Source organism: Leptopilina heterotoma, unplaced genomic scaffold (assembly GCF_015476425.1).
Source record: "Leptopilina heterotoma isolate Lh14 unplaced genomic scaffold, ASM1547642v1 Lhet_52, whole genome shotgun sequence".
In the NCBI taxonomy this organism is placed as follows: Eukaryota; Metazoa; Arthropoda; class Insecta; order Hymenoptera; family Figitidae; genus Leptopilina; species Leptopilina heterotoma.
Genome location: NW_025111114.1, coordinates 675,868 through 702,755, shown reverse-complemented (window position 1 = coordinate 702,755; position 26,888 = coordinate 675,868). Strand labels below are relative to the sequence as shown.

At 29.9% G+C, this 26,888-nt stretch overlaps 1 protein-coding gene and 1 long non-coding RNA gene across 13 annotated transcripts in view; one reads left to right on the top strand and one right to left on the bottom strand.

Annotated features, from left to right (window-relative positions):
• Nucleotides 1–26,888, top strand: part of LOC122507952 — a 238,741-nt gene that overhangs the window by 72,958 nt on the left and 138,895 nt on the right. Inside the window, exon 5 of the long non-coding RNA XR_006302181.1 lies at nucleotides 5,120–5,137. This is a non-coding gene — a long non-coding RNA (uncharacterized LOC122507952). The remainder of the gene's footprint in view (nucleotides 1–5,119; nucleotides 5,138–26,888) is intronic.
• Nucleotides 1–26,888, bottom strand: part of LOC122507939 (homeobox protein cut-like) — a 115,876-nt gene that overhangs the window by 65,876 nt on the left and 23,112 nt on the right. Inside the window, exon 1 of one of the 12 annotated variants that reach the window (XM_043620958.1) lies at nucleotides 12,504–13,416. The exons of the other annotated variants lie outside the window; for them this stretch is intronic. Coding sequence (XP_043476893.1) covers nucleotides 12,504–12,596 — 93 coding nt within the window. The 5' untranslated portion in view covers nucleotides 12,597–13,416. Of the gene's footprint in view, nucleotides 1–12,503; nucleotides 13,417–26,888 lie in introns of those variants that run through there. 12 annotated transcript variants of the gene reach the window in all.

The window sequence follows — 26,888 nt, the reverse complement described above, 5'->3', positions numbered from 1 at the left end:
TATTAGTAATACTAGTTTAACATTTTAAAATAAAAATAGTTGTTTATGTTTAATTGTAAAAAAACGAATTGAAAATGCAAAATACGGTTATTTAAAAATTTATTTTTTGAGAAAAGAAATTTTATTTATTTTTATTTTTTATTTACTTTATTTATTATTTAAAAATTAATTTTTATAAATTTCGAATCACTTTTGTTCTAATTAGTTGAAATTTTTACTAATTCAAATTTGTTTTGTTATAATATTATTGCAAAAAAAATTTATAAATTGATTTATTTTCCACTATGTTATAGGATGTGAAATTTTTTCTCCTTAAAATTTTTTCGACGCATTTAATTAAAATTATATTTTGTTTAATTATTTTTTTTTTTTATTGTTTATACTCAACAAAATTCATAATTTTCTTATAAATTCTAGAAATTGAATATTTTTCCAGTACTTTTGATAAAATTCTCTGACAAAATAAAACGATTTTATAGAAGATCATTCAATCTTTTTTAATGATATATAATTAATAAGTCGTAAAATAAATATTTCTTTTTCTTCTCACAAAATAATCAGTGTTTTTAAAAAAAAAATTCCAAAATCCGAAATTCTAAAATTTTTGAATATCAACTTTTCAAGAATTTTAATTGCAAATTTTGAAAATAATTGAATTATTAAAAATTTAAATGAAAAATCTTTAAAGGTAAATTTAAAAATGAAAATAAGCTTTTAATTTCTTTAAAATTCGATATTTTTAATTTTTTCAATTACATATTTCCAAAAATAATAACATTTTAGAATTACATATTTTTAACAATTTGGAGAAAACAATAATGTTCAAAATTTTTAATTAAAATTTATCAATAAATTCATTAGTTATTCATAAATTTATTTTTTAAATTATACAAAAATTCTTTAAAGAAATGCAATTATTTTCGAAAAATTACAATAATAAAACATTTTTAAAAACTAATTATTACAATTGTTTTGTAATAATTTTTTAAGATTCAAAATTTACTTTTTGGACATATTAAAATTTTTAAAAAAATCATGTTTATAATTAAAATTCTTCAAAAATTTAATAATTTTTATTTATACTTTTGAAAAATTCAATTATTTTTAAAGAATTTTACCAAATTTTAATTGTTTCGAAATTTTTCAAAATTGAAAAAGTATTATCGTTCGTAAATTATTTTTAAATATTTTTTAAAAAAATAATTGTAAGAATTTCTTTATTATAATTTTTTGAAAATTGTTTTTGAATAGTTAAAATTTTGTAAAATTTAATTGAAAATAATTAATTTCTTTCAAGTATTTTGTTACAAATTTTTGAAAATCAACTCTTGAAGAATTTTAATTGGAAATTTTGAAAAGAATTGAATTATTAAAAATTTTAATAAAAAATCTTTAAAGGTAAATTTATAATATATATATAATATAATAATATATATATAATTCCCGGTTTTTCCGGGTTTAAAGAAATTTCTTGTCATTTCCCGTTTTTCCCGGTCCAGCGGCCACCCTGTAATTTATGTTTTACTATCCTAAATTCAAAGAAATGGAAATTAAATTTTACCCACTTTCTTATAATATAATTTTCTTTCTGATCATATCTGAATTCGTTACGCTTTACAATTTTACAAACTCGAAACTCCCGACGAGGTCTAATATACATTTATATATATATATAAATGTATGCGTATAAGTGAAATTGGGAACATCGAATTTTACGAATATTGGGAGTACTAATTAATGGCGACATTCGAAATCTCGCGGGAAGTTTCCAGCGATTAAGCCCGCGGCCGCGCGCGATCCCGAGTGAAGGCAGTAAGAACGAGCGTTAAGCTTAACAGTGGAAAATTGCCAATTTTCTCGATAATGAAAACTCCCATCGTGGTTAATTCAATTCCCTTAATTTCGTCGCATTGAATTCGACGAAGCTTGGGTGAAGAAAGAGAGAGAGGGCGAGAGGGGGGGGGGAGGACTATACCCTGAATATACTAAACGCTCTGCGAAGGGAATCAATTATAAACCAATCGATTTTGAGATCTCCAAATAGAGAGACTAAAATTGACAATTTGAAATTATTAATTTCTTTTCTTTTTGTGTGACTTTTCAATGTTTTGAAAAAAGAAGGGATCCCTCAAAATAAACGTTATTGATTAAATTATATAGAATTCGCGTATACGATGACAAAATGTATAGATATTATGAAATTTTATGGCCTTTGTATTTAGAAAATTTTTTTTTCTCTCTTTTGTACATATACAGTTAATAAAATGGAATTATAAAGTATTAGAAATCCACGTGGCCGGGTAATCAGTGTTAATCAATGTCAAGTAAGTGACAAATTGTGTGATCTATTCTTTTTATATATACATACAAGTAGATATATGTATATATACAATTTGCAGAGTTTATCGTTCGATTTTTGATCTCGCGCACATATCGTCATGGAAACTTTTCGTTTGTCCTTCGACTCAAATAATAATTAGCCATCATCGTCAAAGCAATATATGCGTGAAACATGATTTACGAGTGGAGCTCTATTAGATAAACAAGATTTCGTGCATTGTATACCGTTATACAAAAAATTAATTCTTTTATCAAAAAAAAAAGAAGAAAAAAAATTTAGAATTCGGAAAAAAATTTATAGCTTTAATTATTATGAAATGTGATTTGTGCTTGGAATTTTTTTTTACATGTTCAAAGCAGAGTGATTGAAAAGTATCTTATTTTTAAATGTTTTTATGGTAACAAAAAACTTTATACATATAGTTTTTCGAAAGCTATCAAATTGAGACAAAAAACGAATCTTTGAATTCTTAGTAATTTTTAGGAATATTAGGATAATCAAAAAATGAAAAAAAAATGGGGATTAAAATAGCAATTTAATTGATGATGTTACAAATGGGGGAGAGTGAGGAAGAAGGGGGTTGGAGAGGGGGAATGAAAAATTAAACACTACAGAGACAAAGGAACGTTAATTTAGCAAGCAGTGTATCTGTTAACTGAATCAATGAGTCAGCGAGGTTGATTATAACACAAGCAGTCGACTCGGGTGATCGGAGAGAGAGAATATACGTGACATTTTCAAGGAGCGGGATGTGCGGTGGAAGAAAGCAGTCAAGATCAAAACTATATGTCTACTCCCGATACGGAGGGAGTGCGTGTTTGTATATGTGTAATGCGTTAACACATGTATTATTATAACTTGAATCAGTAGCAAACACGCGTAATTCATATTATATATACATACAAGTGCGTATATACGTATATTTACGCTTACATATTTAGAAACAAAATGAAAGACTCGTCGATAAAGTTGCACACGGCCTATACGTCGACGCAAAGTGAATTTTCAAATGCGGGGGAAGAAAGGGGGTGGACGGGCGGATATATAGGGTCTCTCTGATGGAGGAGGTTAATATCGATTTTATCCGTGTTTTAAATTATTACTCATTGTACCTTGTACACCGCGCGTGTATTACGAGGGACCAGGGTCGGAAAAAAGGGTTAAAGGGTGAGTTTCGGCAGCACCCTCTCTTCTTTTTCTCTTTTGTTATCCAATCTTCATGAGAAAGCCGCCGAGAGATTAAAAAGAAAAAATTTGATAATTCGAAATTATTGAAAATTACCCTCATCCTCGTAAAAGCGTTTTCAGTTTTTTTTAATGGTATCAAATTGAGACAAAAATACAAATTAAACTTGTTACGATGTTATGGTATGCGGTCGGAATTTGAAAATCTTAAAAAAACTGTATTTTCAGGTCAGGGAATCATGAAAGTTGCGGGAATATTGCCAACGTTTCCTTAGTGTTTCTAAATGTTGCCGCAAGTTTCATTGCACGGCGAGAGAAGTTAGGAAGCTGGGCTATGAATTTAGAAGTCGATCGAATAAAAGAAAATTGAAAAAAATTGAAATTGAATACCAGAAGTAAAAAGTCAGGGTTTCTGTATGTCATAGAAAACCTGGAAATCATGGGATTTCATTTTGATTCATGAAAAATCATGGAATTTGTAGAAACCCTGAAAAAGTTATGAAAGTGAAAATTGTCTCTTTATAAAAGAGGAGAGGGAGATTTTTTTTTGTGTAAAATTAAAGAGAAATTGATCGGCAGAATTCAATAGTTGGCCATGCTGTAGGAAGAGTAACTTTGTATTTTGTTAAAGAGAAAGAGAGAGAGAGAGAGGAAGAGAATGGAATAGGGGCGTAAGGGATTGAGAGGGAAAGATAAAGAGAGACGGGGTTTAAAATAAGCGATAATGCTCGAGCTTTACTTAGCTAATTAGGGCTCTCTTCCTCTCTGTATCCTGTATTCTCTTTTCTCTCCCTCTTTCCCTCATTTTCCTCCCTTTTTCTTCCTTCGCTATTATATAATAAGAGAGACTATACATTCAGTCGATGTCGTTCGCGACTATTTATCTCTCTCGATCTCTACCGCGACTTGACGATGGGTATTAATTCATTTGGATATTATTTCGCGAGATAGCGGTATTAACAATCTCAATCAGATTAATTAAATTATTTTCCTTAGCGGCGAGAAGCTTTTGGAATTGACGGTCCGCGCAGGTCGAGAAAAGGGAACGAATCGCAGACATGGTTGAGAGAAAGAGAGTGGTGTGGGATTTGGGCAGAAGAAGAGGGACCAGAGGGGGAGAGAGTGTGCGAAACGACGGAGAAAACCAGACGAGGCAAGGGGTTAAAGCAAAGGTCTAGGATAATTACCCACATGGCTGCTAATGCGTATTTTACTTTGATCAAGTCCGTGTTTTTCTTCACTCGCCTATCAAACCACCATCGTCCATCCCTCTTGCCTGCTTCTTTTTCAAACCCCTTACGAAACCTTCTAAAACCCTCGCGCAGATGGGTATATAGGTAAACCCCCCATGCGGCTTTTGTCTTTTGCTCCGGGACGTTTTAATTATTTTTGCTCTTTAGTTCAATTTTCCAATCCGAATTTATTCTTTTTTTTTTGGTATATTTAAAGAGAAATTATACTGATAAATTCTGTGTAAATATTTTATAATTATGTTTATTATCTGGTCATTTATTGTATTATTATTTATTAATTATAATTATGTCTTATTAATTAAAGATGATAGTAATTTTGGAAATCATTTTTCTGTTTCAGGAACGACATCAACGAGCGGTGAGTTACTTTTAGTAACATATAGTGACACAATGTTGCCAACAACAAATTATTAGTATGTTTCTTTCCTATTAGAGCTATCTACGCCGGTACGAACCTCGAAAATGGAGAATATGATTAGTAGCGTTGTGCTCCTAATGAGATTCTTCGTTATGAAAGTTCGTATCACAGTTTTATCAATATAGCAAATCGCAAGATTGCGAAGGTTCATTGTGTATTGATTCGATTGCAATTGATGATTTATGGGATGAACCAACTGGTTAGGGTTTTATTTATAAATTGAATTAAATTGGATCAAATCGATACCAAATTGGATCAAATTGAATCAAATCGATATCAAATTGATATCTAATTGGATCAAATTGATGCCTAATTGAATCAAGTTGATACCGAATTGGATCAAATTGATACCTAAAATTACAGTTTTCTTAAAGATAGCAAATTGAAACCGTGAATTGTTGTCACAATTTGACCTAATTGAAATAGAATTTTAATAAGTAGGGCCAACGTAGGTCAAAAATAAAAATTAAAAACAATTGGGATTTAGAACTAAAAAACACCTTTACTCACATTTATCCGTTGTGTAAGTTTAGACTTATTATCAGGACTCACCTGGAACAGAAAGAAATTCATCATTAATTAAACAGTTTTCTAATTTTTTTTTTATAAAAAAGTTACGCGAAAGTATATAATGCTAAAAGTCAATCGATCGATATGGGAATTGTTGCGCAACTGAATAAAAAAAAAATATGCAAATAATTAGTGGAAAGTAATACAATGCGTGCGATGAAAAAAATATATATAACGAGAAGGTGCCCGTCACTAATCAGGAAACTGTCGTTGAAATAGAAGGCGAGATAATTAATGAGCCACGATACGGTAAATATCGAAGGCGTCAGAGATATTTCCCGTTAGTAGGCCTCTCTCGTTGAATTGAATTCTATATATATATATATGTTTGTTGGAGATTCTCAACATCAATATGATCGGCGCACCTCGTTACCAGCCCTTATTAATCAGCAAATTGTATTCAACGGAAGACACCGCACGGTTCAATTGAAAATTTAACGAATGACTCATCATAAAATAATTTTCCTTTGCGCCTATATCATTTATTAGTTATAAATAGTGTGTGTCAGCAAATTATAAAGTCATCAAGATTATAACACATATTTACACATATATTTCAATCCACTAATTGAAAACACACAATGATAAGAGTTTTTTTTTATACTATTTTAGTTTTCTTGGTGAAAAATATTTTTTTGTCTACAGGCAAAATTTCTCTATAATATATAGATAGGGGCGGTAGGAATTTTTTTAATAAGAGTCCAATAAATTCAATCAAGTTTATTTTCTCATTACAAAACTGGTCGCCTTTTGTCTCATGATTTATTTCATTTGATTCATTCTTTGGCTTTATTCTGGAAATGTGAATTAAAAACTCGCGGTGAGGAATGCTTTTGTCGATGACCCATAGGAAAGTGAGGGTCGCTTGATTAGTCGAGAGCGTTGACAGGCCGTCGTCGTCGGCCAGTTGCCGAACTTTTTTTTTTTATTTAGTTTTCGCCATCGAACATCTCATTTTGGTCCTTTCGTGTTCTGTCTATGTCGTTTAAATATCATGGAACAAAAGGAGAGAGAGAGAGATTCCCCCCCGATGTCGTGGCATAGAAATGTCATTCAAAAAACGGTTGTTTGTTCCCTTATAGCTCTATGAATATAATGGCACGCACTCATTGTTCTAATTTGTGCATACGATTAACGCGTCTGCCGATCATTTATGTGTGTGGCATGTGTTTCTCATTTGTAAAAAAGGAGTAATGCGAAAAAGTAAGCGCGCGGCGACGGTTTTTTTTTCATTTTGTGGGGGTAAAATTCTCGCGACGAGAGGTACACACGACGATCAACTCCCACACAAACATCTGCGTAGATAGATTTTTGTGTACAAAGCGTGTCAACCGGATACAATGCACACCATCTGACGCTCAATTAACGAGTTAATGCGGTACCGTTGATAATTAAACAAATACGCGCGATTTTTTCTTTTCTCTCTTCTTGCCATGTACTCTCAAATCATCCAAAAGCGAGCGACATCGTTCCTCTATACTTTGTCTCGTTACGGACATTTTTTTTTCTTTTTGGGTTTTTTCTATCGCATTCCAAAACTCTTGTTGTTTTCTTCGCAATTGCTGTCGAGGGAATATCATATGTTTATAGAGAATTTGCATTGTGTTATTATTATTTTGCTGAGCGGAAACGGATATGTGTGAAAAGCAAGTATGCATGCGAGCAATTTCAATTTTCGATTTCTTCTCCTTTTTTTTTGGTTCTATTCTCTCTTTTGAAAATGGGCTTTCTCTTCTTTTTGATGATTAAATGTATAGATGATTAAATATATAAATTTAGATATAAAATATAAATAATTAAAGTTTTCTTGAAAGTATAAAATTTATACTAAGGCAGATCACATTGATGCCAAAAATTTGAATCAAATCCGAGATCAAATCAGACACTGATCCAAATTTTTGATCCACATTTTTGGAATCAATTCGTTGCTATTTATATATTTATATATACATTTATTGCATTTATAAATAATAATGTATAAATAATTATATACATTTTTGAACAAAATAGAAGTAATGAAGAGAAAAGTTGATTACAACATGAAATACTAGAAGTGCTGTGTGTGGTATTTGAGTAGGAGGAGAGAAAAAAAATTGAAGCGCATTATAATAAATGCCTTCGGTTTAAGCTGGAGTGTTTTGTCTTCCTCTGGACCATATCGTATCGCAATGCTTATCAACTTCGATACCGTGCTATCGACTCGAACGAATGTTCGCACGAATAGCTAGCAACACCACCGGAAGCACAATATCGACACCATTTGTACACCCTCGAATCGCTTTTTCCACTATTCTTCTCCTTTCGCCTCAAATTTTTCACTATTAAAAAAAACCAGATAACTCGATAAAATTATTATCACCCTCGCATTATTTTTATTCCCCCATTTAAATATTTAGCCTACTTTTTCAATATTTTTGGTCATTTTTCTTTTGACTTCATTTTCGATTACTAATCTTATTAATGTTATTCGTAATTATTTTTAATAATAATTACAATTATTTTTTAGAAAATAAATTGAAATGTTAAATTTATAGTATAAATTAAAAAGTTAAATTATAAATATTGAAATCTTAAAATAGTACGTATAAATTAAAAATGTTAGTATAGTATAAATGAAAATGTAAAATTTACAGTAAAAAAACTGTAATTATTTGCCATTGTGGGGGTGATAAGAATTTATTTTTATCTGTAGAGCACGTTGACACGCATATAACATGATGAAATCAAACATTAAACAATATAAATAGTTATCGTTTCTTTTCTTTTTGATTCATTCTCACTTTAAACATATATATATACGATTTTAACTACTGGTATTGTTTTCGCTTTAACAGTCGTATACGGTACTGATTGATATCCGTTGCCGGGAGGTAAAGGGAGTTTTATCTCGGAATGGCGCGTCATGAAAAATGATCCTTGTGAGAGAGAGAGCCGGTGGCCAGAAAACATTGAGAGACCTCTACTACTAAGCACATCTTTGCCTTTAATTTAAAACAAACATTGCCTCCGTTTTCTAATTCATACACTTAACCATGCTTTCATCATTTTTTTTTTAAATTCGTCATCAAACAATCTCTAATTCTTCATAATAAATTTATTAATATTATAACCATTCTTTGTCATCGTTCATTTCATTTATTTCATTTATTTTCACCACTGAGTCACGTCTTTCTATTTACAGTTTAAAAAAAGAAAATAATTTTCGTTTATTTTTAATTTATTGAAGTTTTTATTTATAATTTTTTTTTAATTTTTAAAATATTTTTAAATTTTTTACTTGTTTTTAAAATTTTTTTGTTCACTAAATAATATTTATTTTAAAGTCATAATTTTTATTCGATTGGAAAAGAATGGAATTTTTTTTTCGCTGTGTGTATGTGTGTATTGATTGAAAAGAGATTCTTTTTTTTTAAGTGACCGTGAAAACCACTGACGATCGAGCGTCAGGTGCAAAGCTGAACGTGTCGCGTGTCCGTGTCAAATCCCCTATAAACTGACCGAGCGAAATGACCAAAACGAAGCGAACGAACGGCACGATGCCGACAGCCAATCATACGCACTGACAAAGGGGATGAGGTGGCACACGGATATATTTATTTTTTTGTACATTTTTCTTTTCCATTTCTCGATTTACTGGAAAATCAACTCTTTTTCCACGAGGTTGAATGTGATCGACAAATTTTGTTTAATTTATATATTTATAGCCGCGTCTGGTTCGGTGACTAATTTCATCTTCTCAAGGGTCAAAATAAAATTTGTGAGAAGAGATGTTCTTTAGTTATTCATAAATTGAAGTCAGACAAGAAAATAATTTATTAAGTTGTTAAGTTAACGATGGGAATGAATTAAAAATTTAGAGTTCGATTGAATTATTAAAATTATATTATTATTGAAATAATTCAATATTATTTTGAATATTGTAAAGAAACTTTTACATTTATGATTATTGAGGGAAAAAAAGAATTAACATCTGAAACAAATTTAATTATCAAAGAAAGAATAATTTTTTATATTCTCATATAAGAGACAGGAAATGTGTTTTTAAAGAATGAGCGAGAACTCATCTTTGAAGGAAACATGGTCTGAATACTGGAGCGAGACATCTGTTTGACATCCCTGTTTGTCAAGGCGTGACTCGGCACTTGCGAGTCCCTTTTAGTTATTACAAAAGCTATCGACAATCTCATTCGAAAACGATTGGCAACTAAACCTTTAGAGAGTGAGAATTGTATATGATCGATCTTATGAAATTTTTTCGCTATTCGTGATCAATTGCACGTGAAAATTGGAAACAATGCCTTCGAAGAAATACACTCGGAACAAAAAAAAAAAAAAGAAAGGGCACCCAATATTTTTCCAAAGCAGATGATATTGTTGTCAGGTAAATTTTTTCCACCGGCTAATGCTTATAAGAAATCAATGATAAAAAAAATTCTGTTTAAAAAAAACTGAACCAGCACATCTGCAGATTCACGGATCGTAAAGATAAGATCGACCAAAGATATCGTTCGCTTATGATGTAATGATTATCAAATAGGGTTTCTTTCTTTTTTTTTATTTTAATTTATTAATCGCTCAACCTTGGGAAAAAACCTCAGAGGAGGATAATTTTAAAAATGAAAATTATGATTGAGATATAAATAACCGAACCGAAAAAGTTTAATTTAATTGAAAAATTACGTTTTTGTACTTTTTGAACACCCGGTATGTGTTTTTTTGTTTTTATTCATTTCTGTCTGTTTTTGTCAATTCTTTTTAATCTTTGATTCGTGTTTAGTGTTCTTAGTGAAATCTTTATTCAAAAACTGAGTAAAAATTGAAATGGAAGACTTTTTTTAAGCTTTTTAAATAAATTATTGTTTAAAAATTAAAAACATCACGTACCGGGTGTTAAAAAAGTACGCAAAGGGAATATTTTTTCTTTTAGTGGTAATTCTTTTGGGAAATGGAAATAATTTTCTATAATATAATCAAATTTCTTAAATTGTTTATTTTAGTAAAAAAAATTTATTAATTTGTTTATATTAATAAAAAAAATATTAAATTGTTTATATTAATAAAAAAAAATTCTTAAATTTTTTATTAAAATGTAAATTTATGCAATTATTTATTTTAAGAAATCTTTTCAATTATTAAATAATTTAATTTAGTTAATTTTGTAAATTTTTATACAAGTAAATTAGATTTTGATTGAATTTTGCTTTAATTTGATCGAATTTTTTAAATAAAATTAGATTGAATTTTTATAAAATTTGATTGAAGTTTTATAAAATTAGATTGAATTTTTATAAAACTAGATTGCATTTTTATAAAATTTGGTTGAATTTTGATCGAATTTGATTAAATTTTTATAAAATTTGATTGGGATAAAATTGAATTTGAATTGTTTAGTTTGAAATAAGAGTTGAAGTTTGGATTATTGTTTAGAAAAAACTTCCTTCAAAGACCCTTGAAAAGTAGAAGACTACAGTATTAAGAATATTGACACATTCCAGACAATTTTCTCGGAAAACAGAAAGCAATAAAAGAAAGGAAAAAAATCGTAAACTGAAGTATCTCGAAATAGGATATGTCAAGAATCGAAGAAACGACGCCCAGACTCTTCCAACACGCACACAAACACACATGGTCTTAATCATCTCGATGACATGGAATAGAGAAAAAGAAGCTAAATAACAAAGTATAAGGAAATTAAAGAAAATTTTTTTTAAAAATCTTTCTACAACTTCCAACTCCACCTACTTTAGGAAGAAGGGGGCGGGGGAGAAAGAAAGATACAGGTGTCATTTCCTTTTTCGAGCATAGGATGTAAAGATTAATGTTTTAGTTATCGATATATAGAATCTTTTTCTTTGTTGTGATTGATTTATCGATTCCACGTGGCTATTCAATTTTTGAAAATAGAATCATTTCCTCTTCTATTTATCTTGTTTTTTTCTTCTTCTTCTTGAGATATTATTTTTGTCGCATTCTCATTGAATCTTTTTTTTTATGATCCCCCGCGCACCCTTTACATTTCAAGCTGTTAAGGAGCAGTGGAAGAAAGAGGACTTGGTATATCTAAAAATATTTTTATGGCGCTCCCGCTGTGATTCGGTGCAGTGACTATATAGACTGCATTGCTTCTGTATTGAGGCTTTTGAATATCCCCCCCCCTTTTTTTTTCTTGTAAAAGATCGTTGGAACGTGTGTTTTCTATCATTAATGACAAAATGTATGATATTTCCGGTGCTGTTCTATTTTTTCCTTTTTTCTTAAGTCTGTTTTTTCAAATATGTTCATTTTTGGTGGTGCTATCACTGCCTAACTAAGCCTAACTAAGCGTAACTAAAAGTTTCTAAAAGTAACTAAAAGAAACTAAAAGCAACTAACTTAAAAGTATCGAATTGCAAACGCATTGATACTAAAAATTTGGATGAAATTAAAAATTGATCGAAATTTTTTGCATCACTTTGATCCACTTTAGTATCAATTTGAATTTTTCTTTTAAGAAAACAAATGCGTTTGTTTTGAAAACCCAAATTTTTAGTATTTGAACTTTTTCTAATTTGTACCTAGGGTTTATTTTTATTTTGAAATTTGCATTTTGACCTATTTTAGAATTAGAAAAAAAAACCTAGAGCTACTTTTATAAAGTTCGGGAAAGATAGTAAAATCGTAAAGTATAAGGAGAATTTAAATATTTAAAAAGTAAAGATTTTAATGTATTCAAAAGTTTGAAAATTTTAAAAATTACCTTCTCGGATAGGATGTGTAAATTGTGCATCATACATTCCAACATCTTCCCCCTCTTTTTGGAATTTGGTATTTTTTTGCAGTCAAATTTCATGTTTGCACTATATAGTAGAAAAAAAAAATAAAAGTCAACACACACTCACACACTTTCCCAGGACGATGATAAAAAAAGAGTGTATCGAATGAAACGCGGTATGTCCCACGAGTTGTCAACGTCGATTGCCATTCCCGGTAATAATACCAAACTGGAATCACGTCAGTTTGTTATACGAATATACACACAAACATAAAAGAGAGAATCTCACACATGCACATGAGAGATGTTTCGGTCAGAAACAGTAGAAAATTATCGAGAGACGGAGAATGCACTCTCCTCCCCTCTTATTTTTAAAGGAGAGATAAAGAGAGAGAGAAAGAGAGAGAGAGATAATGTTGTCTCTCTTTCTCTTGTGATCCCCCTTCCACCTGCGCGCAACTCGCGTTGATATCAAACTCTTCTTCTTCTTTTTCTCCTTTTCGTTCGTCCCTTTCTTTCTTTCTTTCCTGTTGGTATCCGTCACTCTCGTGCTCGCGCACGCCTCCGATAAACCGACCGTCTTCCACGGCGAGCGGAGTTAAAGTGCTTAAAGTGTGTTGGTAAAGGACTCGGGCGATCCGCGGTTCTGAGTTCGATGCCTCTGAGGTACGTGGAGGTGGGGTGTGAGTGCCACCGGCTCCGCCCCCTTTTTTTAAACCACGCCTCCCGTCCACATAATATAGATATAAACACACGTAACACATGTGTTTGTGTTTATACTACTTGTATCCTCGAGACGTACGTATATATGAAACATATGATACTATCTAAGGATTTGTCGCGTACCTTGGCTATTTACTCTTGCCTTCTGATCTTTTCTCTTTCTCTCTTTATTTTTCTTGTTCTTTTATCTCTCTTTCTATTTTTCTTCTTCTTTTACTTCTCCATTTTTTTTCTTCTCTATATTTCTTTTTTCTTCTCTCTATTTTTCTTCTTCTTTTCCTTCTCTCTATTTTTCTTGTTCTTATTCTCCCATTTCTCTCCTTCTTCTTTTACACTTAATCAAAAAAATTAAACGAAACCAGTTTTAAGTATTTTTTTTTTACTATTTTTGATTTACCCTTTTGTATTGAAACTATTTTGACCTAGTAAGAGCCCTACCTATAGGTCTCAAAGAAGACTAGCTACTTTTTACCAAGAAGATGATTAGAACCCTGTCAGTTCTCAAATTAGGTTCTAATTAAGTGCCCAGTTTTAACCTAGGATCTTGTATTTCCCGACAAATTTTAAAAATTTTCTATTTTGATTCCTAGATCCTTTCCTAGATAACTAGGAAGATTTCACGAAGACCCTTATTAATCCTTTTAGTTCTTAAGCACAGCTTTTTTTGTCTCAATTTGATATCCTTAGAAAAACCATATGCGAGGACCTTTTTCTAAATTAGAATCAATTTTTGAAAAATTAAAACACCATTCTACATATACTATTCAGAATATAATTCGCGTAATTTTAAATTTACCTGCTCTGCGATAATATTTGTGTTATCAAAAGGCAATACAAATAGAGATGATGTAAATTTAGAAAATCTGATATTACAAAATGGAAGTGTGAAAGAAGAAAAAAATGTGAGTCAAATGTTATCAAAAGATGCAATATCTCTTAGGGTAAACTTTCGATAATAGTGTTTGTCCGATTACGTGCGCGCGTTTGGCTGACGATTTTCGCGAAAATTCTTTTTTTTTTCTTTCTTTTCGAAAACTGAAACGAGGTCTCTTGAAAATTGTGCCAACAATAAGAGAAAGAGAGAGAGAGAGAGCCTATGAGCGCTACGCGGAATTTATGGAACCTGTTATCAGAATTATAAAATTTAAAAAAAAGTGTAATATACCAACGAATCGAATTAAAGTCTTACGTAAAATGTAACATAATGACATTTTTTTTTGTTATAAAAAACGTGAAATTACTCTTTTCCTGCGAGTCATCAAATTATCGTTTTTAAACTGATTCACACAAAGTACTAATAGACCTGGAGTATAGTTGTAGATTTATCCGTATCTCTATAGAACGTCGATTTAGGACTTAGGTAAATTTTTCTAATTTCAAATATAAACAAATTTTGAATCGATTTTCATGTTTTTGAATTTAATATAGTTTTCTTTAGATCAAAATTTATGAGATCGACTAGGACCCAAAAATAATGTATTTTCTATGGTGTCCTTTAAAAAATTTATTTTTAGAATCTCAACATTCTTAATGGATTTAAGTTGAAGAGTTTTTTTTGTACTAAGGACAATATTAGCAATTTGAAAAATTCATTTATGCACTTATAGAGAATATATTTTTTTTAAAAAGATGAATGAGAATTTGAAAATGGTCATGATTTATTTGTCGTTCAAGAGTGCGACTTTGGTGAGGCGAAAAGATCTGTCGTTAAATAAATTTGCTTTCTAGAACGGCTTACACGTGTCCACGGGGTTTCAAATAGTGTACATCATACATATATATATATTTATTTATATATGTATACATGTTGCTCGTTTCGTCACTTATATATACTCGTTGCGTGTGGTCCCCATTGCAATTCTATATGGAAAATCGCGACATGACATATAGGGAGAAATGAAATAAGTGTGATTTGAAATTACCCGATTCCACCTACGTGAGAATATTCTCCTGCTGAGATTTCCAACCCCAAGGAACTAAGTTCCTGCTTTTCTCTCACTCTCACACCCACGCGAGACTCATTCCGAGGGTGAAATTCCTTGTATTCAAACAACAGTAATCAACCAGCTTAAGAGAGAGAGAGAGAGAGAAGATTTAATCATTCAAAAGATGGAAAATATATAGTTACACTTTAATTTTAAACCAACAATTTTTATACACTTTTCTTATTTTTATACACTGGCAACTTGAAAGTAACAAATCGTATCAAAACGAATTGATACCAAAAATTTGGATCAAAACATAGATTTAAATTTTTGGTGGCCATTTGATCCACATAGATTTAAATTTTTGGTGTCAATTTGATCCACATTGGAATGAATTTAAATTAAGCGTTAAGATATTTAAAAAAAATTTCATAATTCCAAACTATGTTAATATTTAAAATATAACAAAATGATTCATAAAAATACAATGTGTAGAAAATAATACCATTGAACAATTAGAATAATAGATGAAAGAAGATTTAACAAAATAACTTTTTTTTTAAATTAAAGAAATGTGCGGCTAATTATATATATTCTCCCTGTTTTTTATATTTGAAAAGAAAAAAAAAAGAAAGATAGTCATTAATTCGTATTCAAGTTACATTTTTTTAAAAAGCGAATGAATGTCATGTGCATAGATACAAATGGGGTAGAAACGAGCGTCCTGTCGGTGCATACCACGTGCTTTAGCCCTTTTTTTTCTTCTTCCTCTCCTTCTCTCTCTCTCTCTCTCTCTCTCTCTCTCTCTCTCTCTCTCTCTCTCTCTCTCTCTCTCTCTCTCTCTCTCTCTCTCTCCAACCCTCTATTCCCACCTCGTTCGCTTTCGTTTTGATCGCTTATGTATGTGCCTCGCCTCTCCCAACCCTCGAATGAAAACAAAATCCTACGAGACATCACGCAATATCCACCTATGAATCGCAAAACGATGTGCGGAAATGCACAAACTCCGGCGTTAAACTTTATCGCCACTTTTTTTTTTTTTTTTTTTTTTTTTTTTTTAACTCGATCCCATTCAATTGCATACACACAATATGTATACGTAGCTTCGAGGATTTTTTTTTATGTGCATTTATTCAACAATACCAATATTTCCTTCACTAAATTCCGCACAAATAATCTTCGCGGTAACGCCAATTAGTCATCGCGACAAAATGTATCTTTGTTTAAGAGTTAAAATGTTATTGAATGAAAAAAAAATTGTGGTAATTTTTAATAGATGGGGAGATGTAAAAGTGAAATAACCCTTTCGTGCCTCTGGTACAAAAAGTTAAACTTAAATTTAAACACTTACAAAATTTTATATAATTCCTATATAAATTTAAACCAATTAAAAATGAATCTATAGCTTATTGTTTTAATCATTTTTTCAAAATTGCTCAAATTCGCCTGAAACTTGATACACTGGGTCATAATTTTTAATTTTGAAAATCTGACTTCAGATTCATGATCAGGGACCCCAAAAACCCCCGAGTAACAAGTTTTATGCGAATTTGATCAATTTTGAAAAAAATGTCTGCGCCATATTGGATCCGCCATTTTGGATTTTGAAAATCTGACTTTAGATTCGTGATCAGCGACCCCAGAAACATATCCGAATAAAAAAATTTCAACAAAATCTATTTGCTCGATTTCCCGGGGGCATACAAAAGGGATAAATAAAGATGGGAATATTTCAATTAAATTTCTGGAATATTTCTTTCGAATAATTCATAAATATTCCATTGAAATTCTGGGAATATTCCTTCAGAATGTTTCAAAAATATTTTAAGAATATTAAAATGTCCAATTTCGGGATGTCCCTCTGGAATATAACAGATGATATTCCAGGAATATTAACGATATTCCAGGAATGTCAATGGAATATTCTAATTTTGAGTGAAATATTCGAGGAATGGAATAATGTGAAATATTCTCTTATATTCGGATAGACATAAAATTTCAATAACAATGTAAAGTATGGGAATTGTTTTAAAGAATGAAGCTGACAAAATTGTTTTTCGTTTGAAAAATAAATCGAAACTTGCATATCTATGAAGGCGAGTACACACTCATCGAACTTTTTATTTTCATGATCTGTAAGAAAGATACATTTGTAATGACGGCGGGGCAGTGAAGCATAAATCCTTTCTGACCTCCGTGCCATAATCACGCGTCCAAATGCATCAGGCAGTTACTCTTTCTCCTCATGTGATTCCCCCCGCCTTCTTGTGAACGAAAATTTTTCACCAATCGTATTTTAAATGGTTCACCATACAAACTTGTAAATTCCTCTGTTTGCAATATCAACTAAAAGGGAATTAAAAAAAAAACTTTCGAATGTTTTGAATTTCTTTAAAATATCTTTCCATATTCCAATCACAGAAATATTCAATCCATATTTCTAGAAATTTAAAAGAGGGGTGTTCAGGTTTTCTAAAGGTGTTAATTTATAGAAATATTAAAATTCCTTATAAAATTAATATTTTAACAATTTTTTGTTTTTTCACATCCGAGTGTGAAAATACTAAACAAATATATATAGTGTTCTTTAACTTTTTTCTTTTTCATCTTGTCACTGTTGTTCTGATCCCTTTGAACCGTATATATAGCTGAGAGAGATAAGCTCGATGTCAGGTTGGTTTCATTCTAAGAGAGAGAGAAAGATCCTCCTCGACGTATCAATTTAACGTCGTAAAGACGGTTAGGGATTATCGGTTTTACATAGACTTACTGTGTACCCCTCCCCTCCCCCTCTGGATTCACATCCCTTCCCTTCAAAAAGCTCCATCAATATGCACCCCCCTGTGAAACAGGTTTCCGTCAAGGAAACCAGGCCTCTTAAGCGGGCGCGTTCACGCGAACAAAATCGGATCCTGGGAAAAGGATGCGCGCGACAGAATTTTTAAAAAGGGAGATCTAATGGTAATATAACTTTTTGTGGGACACTGGTATTTAAAGGGATGGTGTTATGCGGTTCGAAAGAGAGAGAGAGAGAGAGAGAGAAAATCGTGTAGCTCACTTGACTGGTGATTATTCGTTGAACACTGTCCCTTCTTGATTTTCTGTCCCTCTCTTATTCTCGTGGTCTTTGACTATATATATACTCGAAACTTCTCTCGTAAAAGAGGTGAGGAGAAAACGGAGCTTTAAGCGCAGGAGTCGTTGTAAATCCAATTAGCGCGAGACTTTGAAGTGGCTCCGGCACTCCCGAGGTCCCAGTTACCTCCTTCGCGGGTCAAGGACTCGGAAGTATTTTTCACTTTGAATAATTTTACTTTTCTACGAAGGTTACTCTCTTCATTTTGCGAGTCACACATTCGTGTGCATGGTCTTGACAAGACGCTTTCCTGTTTCCTGTATACTTCTTCTCCTGCTCCTTCTGTTTATTCTTCTACTTCTTTTATTATTTTTATTATTCCATGAAAGATTGAAAGAATTCCCCGATTTTTACATACGGAGAGAGAATATATATTAAATTTTGTAAAAGTATTTTACAAATTGGGGTAAAAGTGCGACAAAGCAAAATTTTTATATAAAAAATATTAAACTTTAAAAAAACTTATATGTGAAATTTAGTAAAGTTATATTGAAATTTAATTAATATTCTTGATATTTGATATAATTATACTAAATTTAACATAAGTTTTTTTAAAGTTAGTATTTTTTATATCAAAATTATAAAATTAAAAAAAAAATATTCAAGGTCTTTTCCCGGTCATAAAGAATAACTGAAAATAAATTATTCCATGAAAGATTGAAAGAATTTCCTAATTTTTATAGACAAAACTTTGACTTTTTCACAAACTCTAAAAATATTTTAGTTTACTCTAAAATTAATTGAAACTCCAAGATATGTTTATAATAAATTTTTTTTAATATTTTTAATTGTAAAATCATTTGAAACTTAAATCGATTTTTTGAAATATTTAATTATTATCCACTATTTTTTCATAGGAAGATTTTTAAAAAAATCCAAATTTCAAATTCTTTAAACTCGAATAATTTTTAAAAATTGCTACTGATGTAATTTATTAAAAATTATTTTCAAAATTTCAAATCAATTTTTTTTTTTGTAGAAATTTGAACTAAAATATTTCTAAAATCCACTTGTTTACAAAACAATTTCATGAAATTTGGAATAAGTTGAAAGTTTTTCAATTATAAATATTATATAGTTAAAAATATATAACTAATTTTTGAAAATAATTGAAATTTTGCGAACGATTTTATTAAAATATTTAAAAATAATTCAATTTCAAAGAAGAATTTTATTATTTATAAAAATAATTTAAATTTTGACGAGAATTTATAAAAATTTTTGAGCATAATTAAATTTCTGCGAAGAATTATTTTTATTAAAATTTTTTTAATTAATTGAATTCTTTTGGAAAATTTTATTAAATGGTATAGATATTTTAAAATCATTGAATTAAGGATTATTTTTGAAAATAATTGAATCTCTGTTAAAAAATTTTATTAATTATGAAAATAATGGAATTATTGCGAAGAAATTTATAAAAGATTTGTAAATAATTGAATTACTGTAAAATTTTTATTATTTATGAAAATAATTAAATGTTTGCATACAATTTTATTAAAATTTTTTTTAAATAATTGAATTCTTTTTGTGAAATTTTATTAAAATAGTAGATATTAAAAATCATTGAAATTAGAAAAATGCATTTTATTTTTGAAAATAATTGAAAATAGGACAAGAATTTTTTTGACATTTATGAAAATAATTTAACTTTGGAGAAGAATTTTGTTATTTATAAAGATAATTGGGTTTTTTACGAGAATTTTTTTTTCAAATTTTCAACATAGTTGAATATTATAAGAAAAATTTTATTTATTTTTTTGAAAATAATTGAATTTTTGAATTCATTCATAATTTCTCAAAAATTGAATTTTTTAGTGTTTTCAACAAAAATTTAAATTTTTAAATTCTAATATTTTTCAAATTGATAATTTTATTTAAAAAAAGGTAGTAAGAAAGTAGTGATTGTTGCTAGTTAATTTTTATAAATTTCGTATCACTTTTGTTCAAATTAGTTCAAATTTTTTACGAATTCAAATTTGTTTTATGATTAATATTATTGTGAAAAAAATTTATAAATTGATTTATTTTTCACTATTTTATAGGATATGAAATTTTTTCTCCTTTAAAGTTTTTCGACGCACATTTAATTAAAATTATCTTTTGTTTAATTATTGTTATAGAAAGAATTTAAAATTAAATATTATCTTTTTTAAGTCTGTTATACGTTCGACAACAAAATTCATAATTTTCTTATAAATTCTAGAAATTGAATATTTTTTCCAGTACTTTTGATAAAATTCCCAGACAAAATAAAACGATTTTATAGAAGATCATTCAATATTTTTTTACTGAAATATAATTAATGAGTCTTAAAATAAATATTTTTATTTTTTCTCACAAAATAATCAGTGTTTTTAAAATAAAAATTTCCGAAATTCACTGTCATTTCCCGGTTTTCCCGGTTCAAAAAAAATTCCCTGTCATTTCCTGGTCCAGCGGCCACCCTGTTCTTCTTCTTAAAGTAACCAAATAATTTTGTTTGGTTAGGATAACTAAGTGATTTTGCATCAATCATCCGTAAAATTAGGTGAAGTCAAGCAGCACTAAATCTTTTTTCTCAGTGCGAGTTCGATTTTTTTTTTAATAATTTAAAATTCCAATGAGAATGTTTTATTAGAAGGAGGCATTGTGATATTTTTGAGGAAAAAAAAAATGATTCTGGAATGGTTTGAGAGAAAACGATGGGTCAAGGGGTGCATATTTATTAGATAAAGTTCACACGCTGATCAGTCTTAGAAATTGAGGTTATATTATTGCTTGTCCATACGTGCGTCCACCGTGTGTGCATCCCTTAAGCGTGTTTTACAAAAGGCTGATCCATAATAAAATGTATAAAGAGCGAAGAAGCCGATATATTATCGAGACAGGTATAATAATACCAAGAGTATGTATATATGTGTATACAATATAGTGAATCTATATATATCTATATATAGATATATGTATATAGATTCATATTTAAAGTGTGAGTTACGTGTCTGGATTTTCGTCTCCTGATGTATACAGCTGAGCATTCAGACGTGCTCTCTGGCGAGAACCAGTTTTCAGCGGCCAATTCTTTTTTTTTTTCAATAGTGTTTTCTCTCTCTAGCGCGCTGCTTTTTTTTCCCTCACTCACAATATTCCCAGTTGGTCCTTTGCGTACCTCATATGTACCATATAAACCATGGCGTACCGTTCACAATTTGCATAGATCCTGTCGTGCTGAGCAGATCTGCATATCGGGTGTCGTTAAAATTAGACGTGTACAGGGCACAACCCTCGTCACCCTTCTTGCTTGGCGAAAAAAAAAAATCGCCCTTTTCTGAGCTACCCAACTTTGATATATGTCCGTTTCAACCATGACTCTCGCGATTGGTCCGATTTCTCCAATTTAGTTACGCGAACCAAAGACTATTATTTCTGAATTTTTAAGCCCCTTGGTTGGGGATGATTGCAAACGAGTTTTTTTTAATTTTGAAGCTCTGTGAATAAACCAAAAAGGTTATTATAAGGTACTAACGTTTTTGTTTTATGGTTATTTATAGAACTTGGGTTATTTGGTGCTGAATAAAATCGGTGGCATAGAAAACCGTTATAGATTTTTTCTAATAGTATAGTTTAGTATAAATATTCTTTATTTCTTATTCCATATTCAAATAATAATGATGGTTTATGCATTTCGGAAACCGAAAAACAAGAGAAGACCCGCAAATGTCGTTAAGATAAGAAGAGCTCTGCGTCGCGACACCGGAAGCAGGAAACGATGCACAGAGACGCTATGCCTCGAAGTCATTAAGACGACACCGAATCATAACCGTACAGATTCACCGGAAGGGACAACGAGTCTTTGATACAGAAATATTCCAGTTCGAAATTACAAATTTTCCTTGCGATTCAATGGATGATTTTTGGATAGTAGAAAATATTAGAAAATATTAAAAAATATTTGTGAAAAAAATATTTAGAGATATATTTAAAAATATCCGAGAAACGGAAGTACGCTTGAGGTGTTACAATTCCTTATCAGAGAAGCTAAGAAACGATTCCATTGTCCGTGTGTCCGAAATGTATATGTCCAAGGCCATGAATTAGTGATTTGTGCGCTTAACAAAAAAAGAAAAAAAAAACCTCATGGTCTTTTTTCTCCTTGGGCTTTTGCTATTCTTTCGTCTCACTTTGAGGTATTGCCTTCATCTTTTACGACCCCATTTGCATTGCCGGTGGAACGAAGCCACAGACGTTCGAAGAGAGAGAAAGAGAGAGAGAAAGAGAGAGAAAAGGTAAAGAAGGGGTGAACGTGTGAACGGCGTTGCTTAATAACCCGTATCTACGTCTCTCTGTGTGCGTAAAAAGACCCGAGAACATTACGATAGAATGTCTAAAACTCACCCACACTAGAAAGAAAAATTGACTCTCACGCATAAAACTTTTGGGACGATATAGCAAACACCAACACAAGATTTCTATATATAATAGTTTGATTCTAATTATCGCAAAGAGTTACAATTAGAAAGCGCTTTAATTGAAAGCGTTTCGCAAAGAGTAACTTGCGCAAAACATTCTCATTCCCCTCTCTCTCTCTCACTCTCGTCATCTTTTTGTCTTGATTACTGATTCGAATAATGAAAGAGAAAGAAAAATAATACTTATTGCCAAACTTTAATCCAATCATTTTCTTGTTTGAAAAAAAATGAATCTTAATTCTTTTTTTTTTTGTCAAAGAATCATTAAGATAATGTTTCTTTTTTTTGAAATAGGAGGAAGATGAAGGTAAATTATTATTAAGAGGAGAGACAGATCTCGAATTGTCAGTTATTGGATATAATTCTCCCGCCACGCAGGCGTGGAAACAATGATGCACCTGTTTCCCCCAAAGAGAGTATATAGTGCTACCATCTGTATACTATAATATGGTAACTCCCCCTTTGGCGAAAGGTTATTTCACCAAAGGCCTTTTGGGCTTGAAACTGTATACGAGAATTGTCCATTGTTTTCCAATAATATTATCCGGTGTATAAACTCGCTTAAATAGCACTCTGTGATACGATAACTGTAATTATGAATGGACAGAAAATAATGCAAGTAATTGTTGCACGCACAGATCTCGGAAACAATTGTCGATTGCGAGCACGTTTGAAATCGGCTTTTAAAGACCCATTTCCAATGGACAAAAGTCAACCCCCAAATAGAAAGACAACATTTTCCATCTGCATTGTTCGGTATGACATTGCATACATACATAGATATACGTATATATATATAAACATAAATGTATGCATGTAAATATATGTGTACATATGTAAATATATATGTATGTATGTACGTGACAAAGAACAATTAGTGATCGAAAAATATTTTTCAATTATGCTTTGTAATTTAGCAAATGAAAAATTTATTTTTGCAATCAATTTTCAGTCTTTTCTTTTTTTTATATAATACTGTTTTAATTTACACTCGTAATTCATGTTTACAAGTGTAAAAAAAGGGAGATTGATTTTAACTCAAGGCTATTTATAGTTTACTCTTTAAATATCTGAATAAGTGAAAATTCACTTAGAATGGGTCAAAAGTTGTCAACGTAAGACAGTCTGTTTTTTTGCACTTGAAAATAAGTGATTTTTCCCTTATTTTTTTAGTGTAAATGACTTATTTTTACATTTTACGTGATCTTAATTCTAAGAGAATATAAATTTACAGGGTTTCTACAAACTTCTCCTTATAAAATTCTATAATTTTTCCATGATTTCCAGGTGATAAATGATAAAATTCCCATGACATATTAAAACAAAATTTTTGTCAGTTAAATCAGGTAAATATCATGAAAAAAATTTTTTGGTAAGGAAATTAAGAAAATTGAGACATTTTCGACTTATTTTTAAGAATTGCGATTTTTTCAACTTTTCTTCCAAACATTGCAACAAAATACCACAATTTCTAGTAAAAAAGTGCAACTTATTTTGATTTTTATAATTCGAAAAATAACTATATAAACAAATCTTTCAAAAATTGTTTTTGAATAGTTAAAATTTTGTAAAATTTAATTGAAAATAATTAATTTATTTCAAGTACTTTTTTACAATTTTTGAAAATCAACTTTTGAAGAATTTTAATTGCAAATTTTGAAAATAATTGAATTATTAAAAGTTTTAATGAAAAATCTTTAAAGGTAAATTTAAAAATGAAAATAAGCTTCTAATTTTCAAAATTCAATATTTTTAATATTTTCAATTACATATTTCCAAAAATCATAACATTTTAGAATTATTTTTAACATTTTGGAGAAAACAATAATGTTCAAAATTTTTAATTAAAATTCATTAAAAGATTCATTAGTTTTTTTAAAATATACAAAAATTCTTTTAAGAAATACAATTTAAAAACTAATTATTAGAATTGTTTTGTAATAATGTTTTAAGATTCAAAATTTACTTTTTGGACTTAATAAAATTTTTGAGAAATCATGCTTCTGTTTATAATTAAAATTCTTGAAAAATTTGATCATTTTTATTTAGACTTTTCAAAAATTCAATTATTTTTAAAAGATTTTACTAAATTTTAATTGTTTTTAAATTTTTAGAAATTGAAAAACTATTATCGTTCAAAAATTGTTTAAAAATATTTTTTAAAAATTAATTGTTAAGACTTTCTTCATTATTATAATTATTATTATAAAAAATTGAGTTTATGTATTTAAATAATTGAATTCTAGAAGAACTTTTGAAAAATTATTTAAATAATCAGAGATAAAGTTTAGTTGAAAATTGTAGAAAATAATTAAATTCAGGAAGGGTTATAATTGTAATTTTTAGAAATTATTAAAATTCATAAATTTTACTCATTTTCCATAAACATTAATATTTTCCTTTGTAAAAAGAATTTTGTTAGGGAAAGTAATTTTAATGTCAGTAAATTTTTAGGGGTTTACAACAAAAACTAAAAAAATTTCATGATGCACTTGAAAATAAGTGATTTTTTCTTTATTTTTATATTGCAAAGCACTTATTTTTAAGTGATTCTACGTGAATTTATAGATTTTGTTTTTTGCTTGGACGAATTTTGATCTTAAAATAATACTCTTAGGAATAAGATTAAGTAAAAATAAATGATTCTAATCCAAACGGTTGTATAGTCAAAAGTCTATACTGAAACTAAGATTTATTTTCTACAGTGTTAAGAAGTGTTTCTTCTTACATTTTTCAAGTTGAAAATTATCGAGTAAAACGCATAAATACGTTGCGTGTAACATACAAAGTGCATTTAGTCCGAGGGTATTATATAGAGAAGGTATAATGTAATAGGAGTGACGATGGTTTCACATTTCGAAGCTTAAGGCTTTCTACATGCATTTAGCGATGAAGTTTTGCCCGGAAGCAGACTGATTCAGTTAGAATTGAAGGAACTTTTCACTGATTGGTAAACTGATTTTGCGGGCCAGCATAAGTTAACCGGACACGAAATGGCCATACGAGTTGAAGGCATTATCCTATTTTGTAGGAGACACTAATTAAGCCTGTTTCAAGGCACTGCATTTCTAGCCCTGAATAATATACAGTATATATCTCTTCTCATTTTCCACCAATCCAATTCGCTTTTCAAACATTTTTTGTAAAAAAAAAATTTCTATACAAAAAAACCGAAATTGATGAAAATTTAGTTTTGATGAAAGGAAAGATTTTTTATTATATTCTATATTTAAAAATTGATCGAATTTATGAATTAGTGAATTAGTGATTATTTTGGAACACAACGTTCTGAAATGAGAAGCTTCATAATACAATAAATTATTCCGCCTGAGTGAAAACTTTGATTAATTTTATACATTGGTTTAAGTCGTGCGCGGGATATTTGTAAGTATAGAACTGTCAGGACAGAATATAATAATTGTTATTCAGGAAGAGGGACGACGACGACGTTCGATCCAGTGATATAAGTCTATTGAGTTTTCGTATATATAAACTAAAATTAATCAGTTATTTCGAGGTATAACTGGTTTCGATTAAAACAGAGAGGGGGAGAGGGTATTTTTTTTGTATTGTATAAAGAATTTTGAGTCGATATTTATCACGTTAGGTTTTGTTGGATATTACCTAGTAATTGCGTGTTGGTGCTTACGATCCGGTCCTCTAAAGTGATGACGCAACAGCGAACGGGACCCCAATAGGTCGAGATGAGAGCCATTGTATGGCAATCTTATAATTTAGACAATCACCGATCAATTGAATGGGCCTTTACTACTGATATACATGCAGCAACCGTACACGCGGCCCGAGTGAATGATGAATGAATGAAGGGACAGACGAATGAATGGACAGATAGTTGGCTCGGCTTAAACGTTCGTAAATAACCGACCGCTTCATTCAATTACTTTCAATCGCTTCGAGCCAATAGATACAATTTAAAAAATCCCGCGCGCTCTTAGTCGATGCGCAATAATTTTTTTTTTTTTAATTTTACCTCCTTCATGATCCATTTTAGCAAACAGTTTCGAATATTGTTTCATACATTTATTTCCCATACTTGACACAATTTTGAAACTTTGTATTTTTCTGTATTTTCACTTTGCATTTTCGATTTGTATCTTCATTTTGTATTTTCGAATCA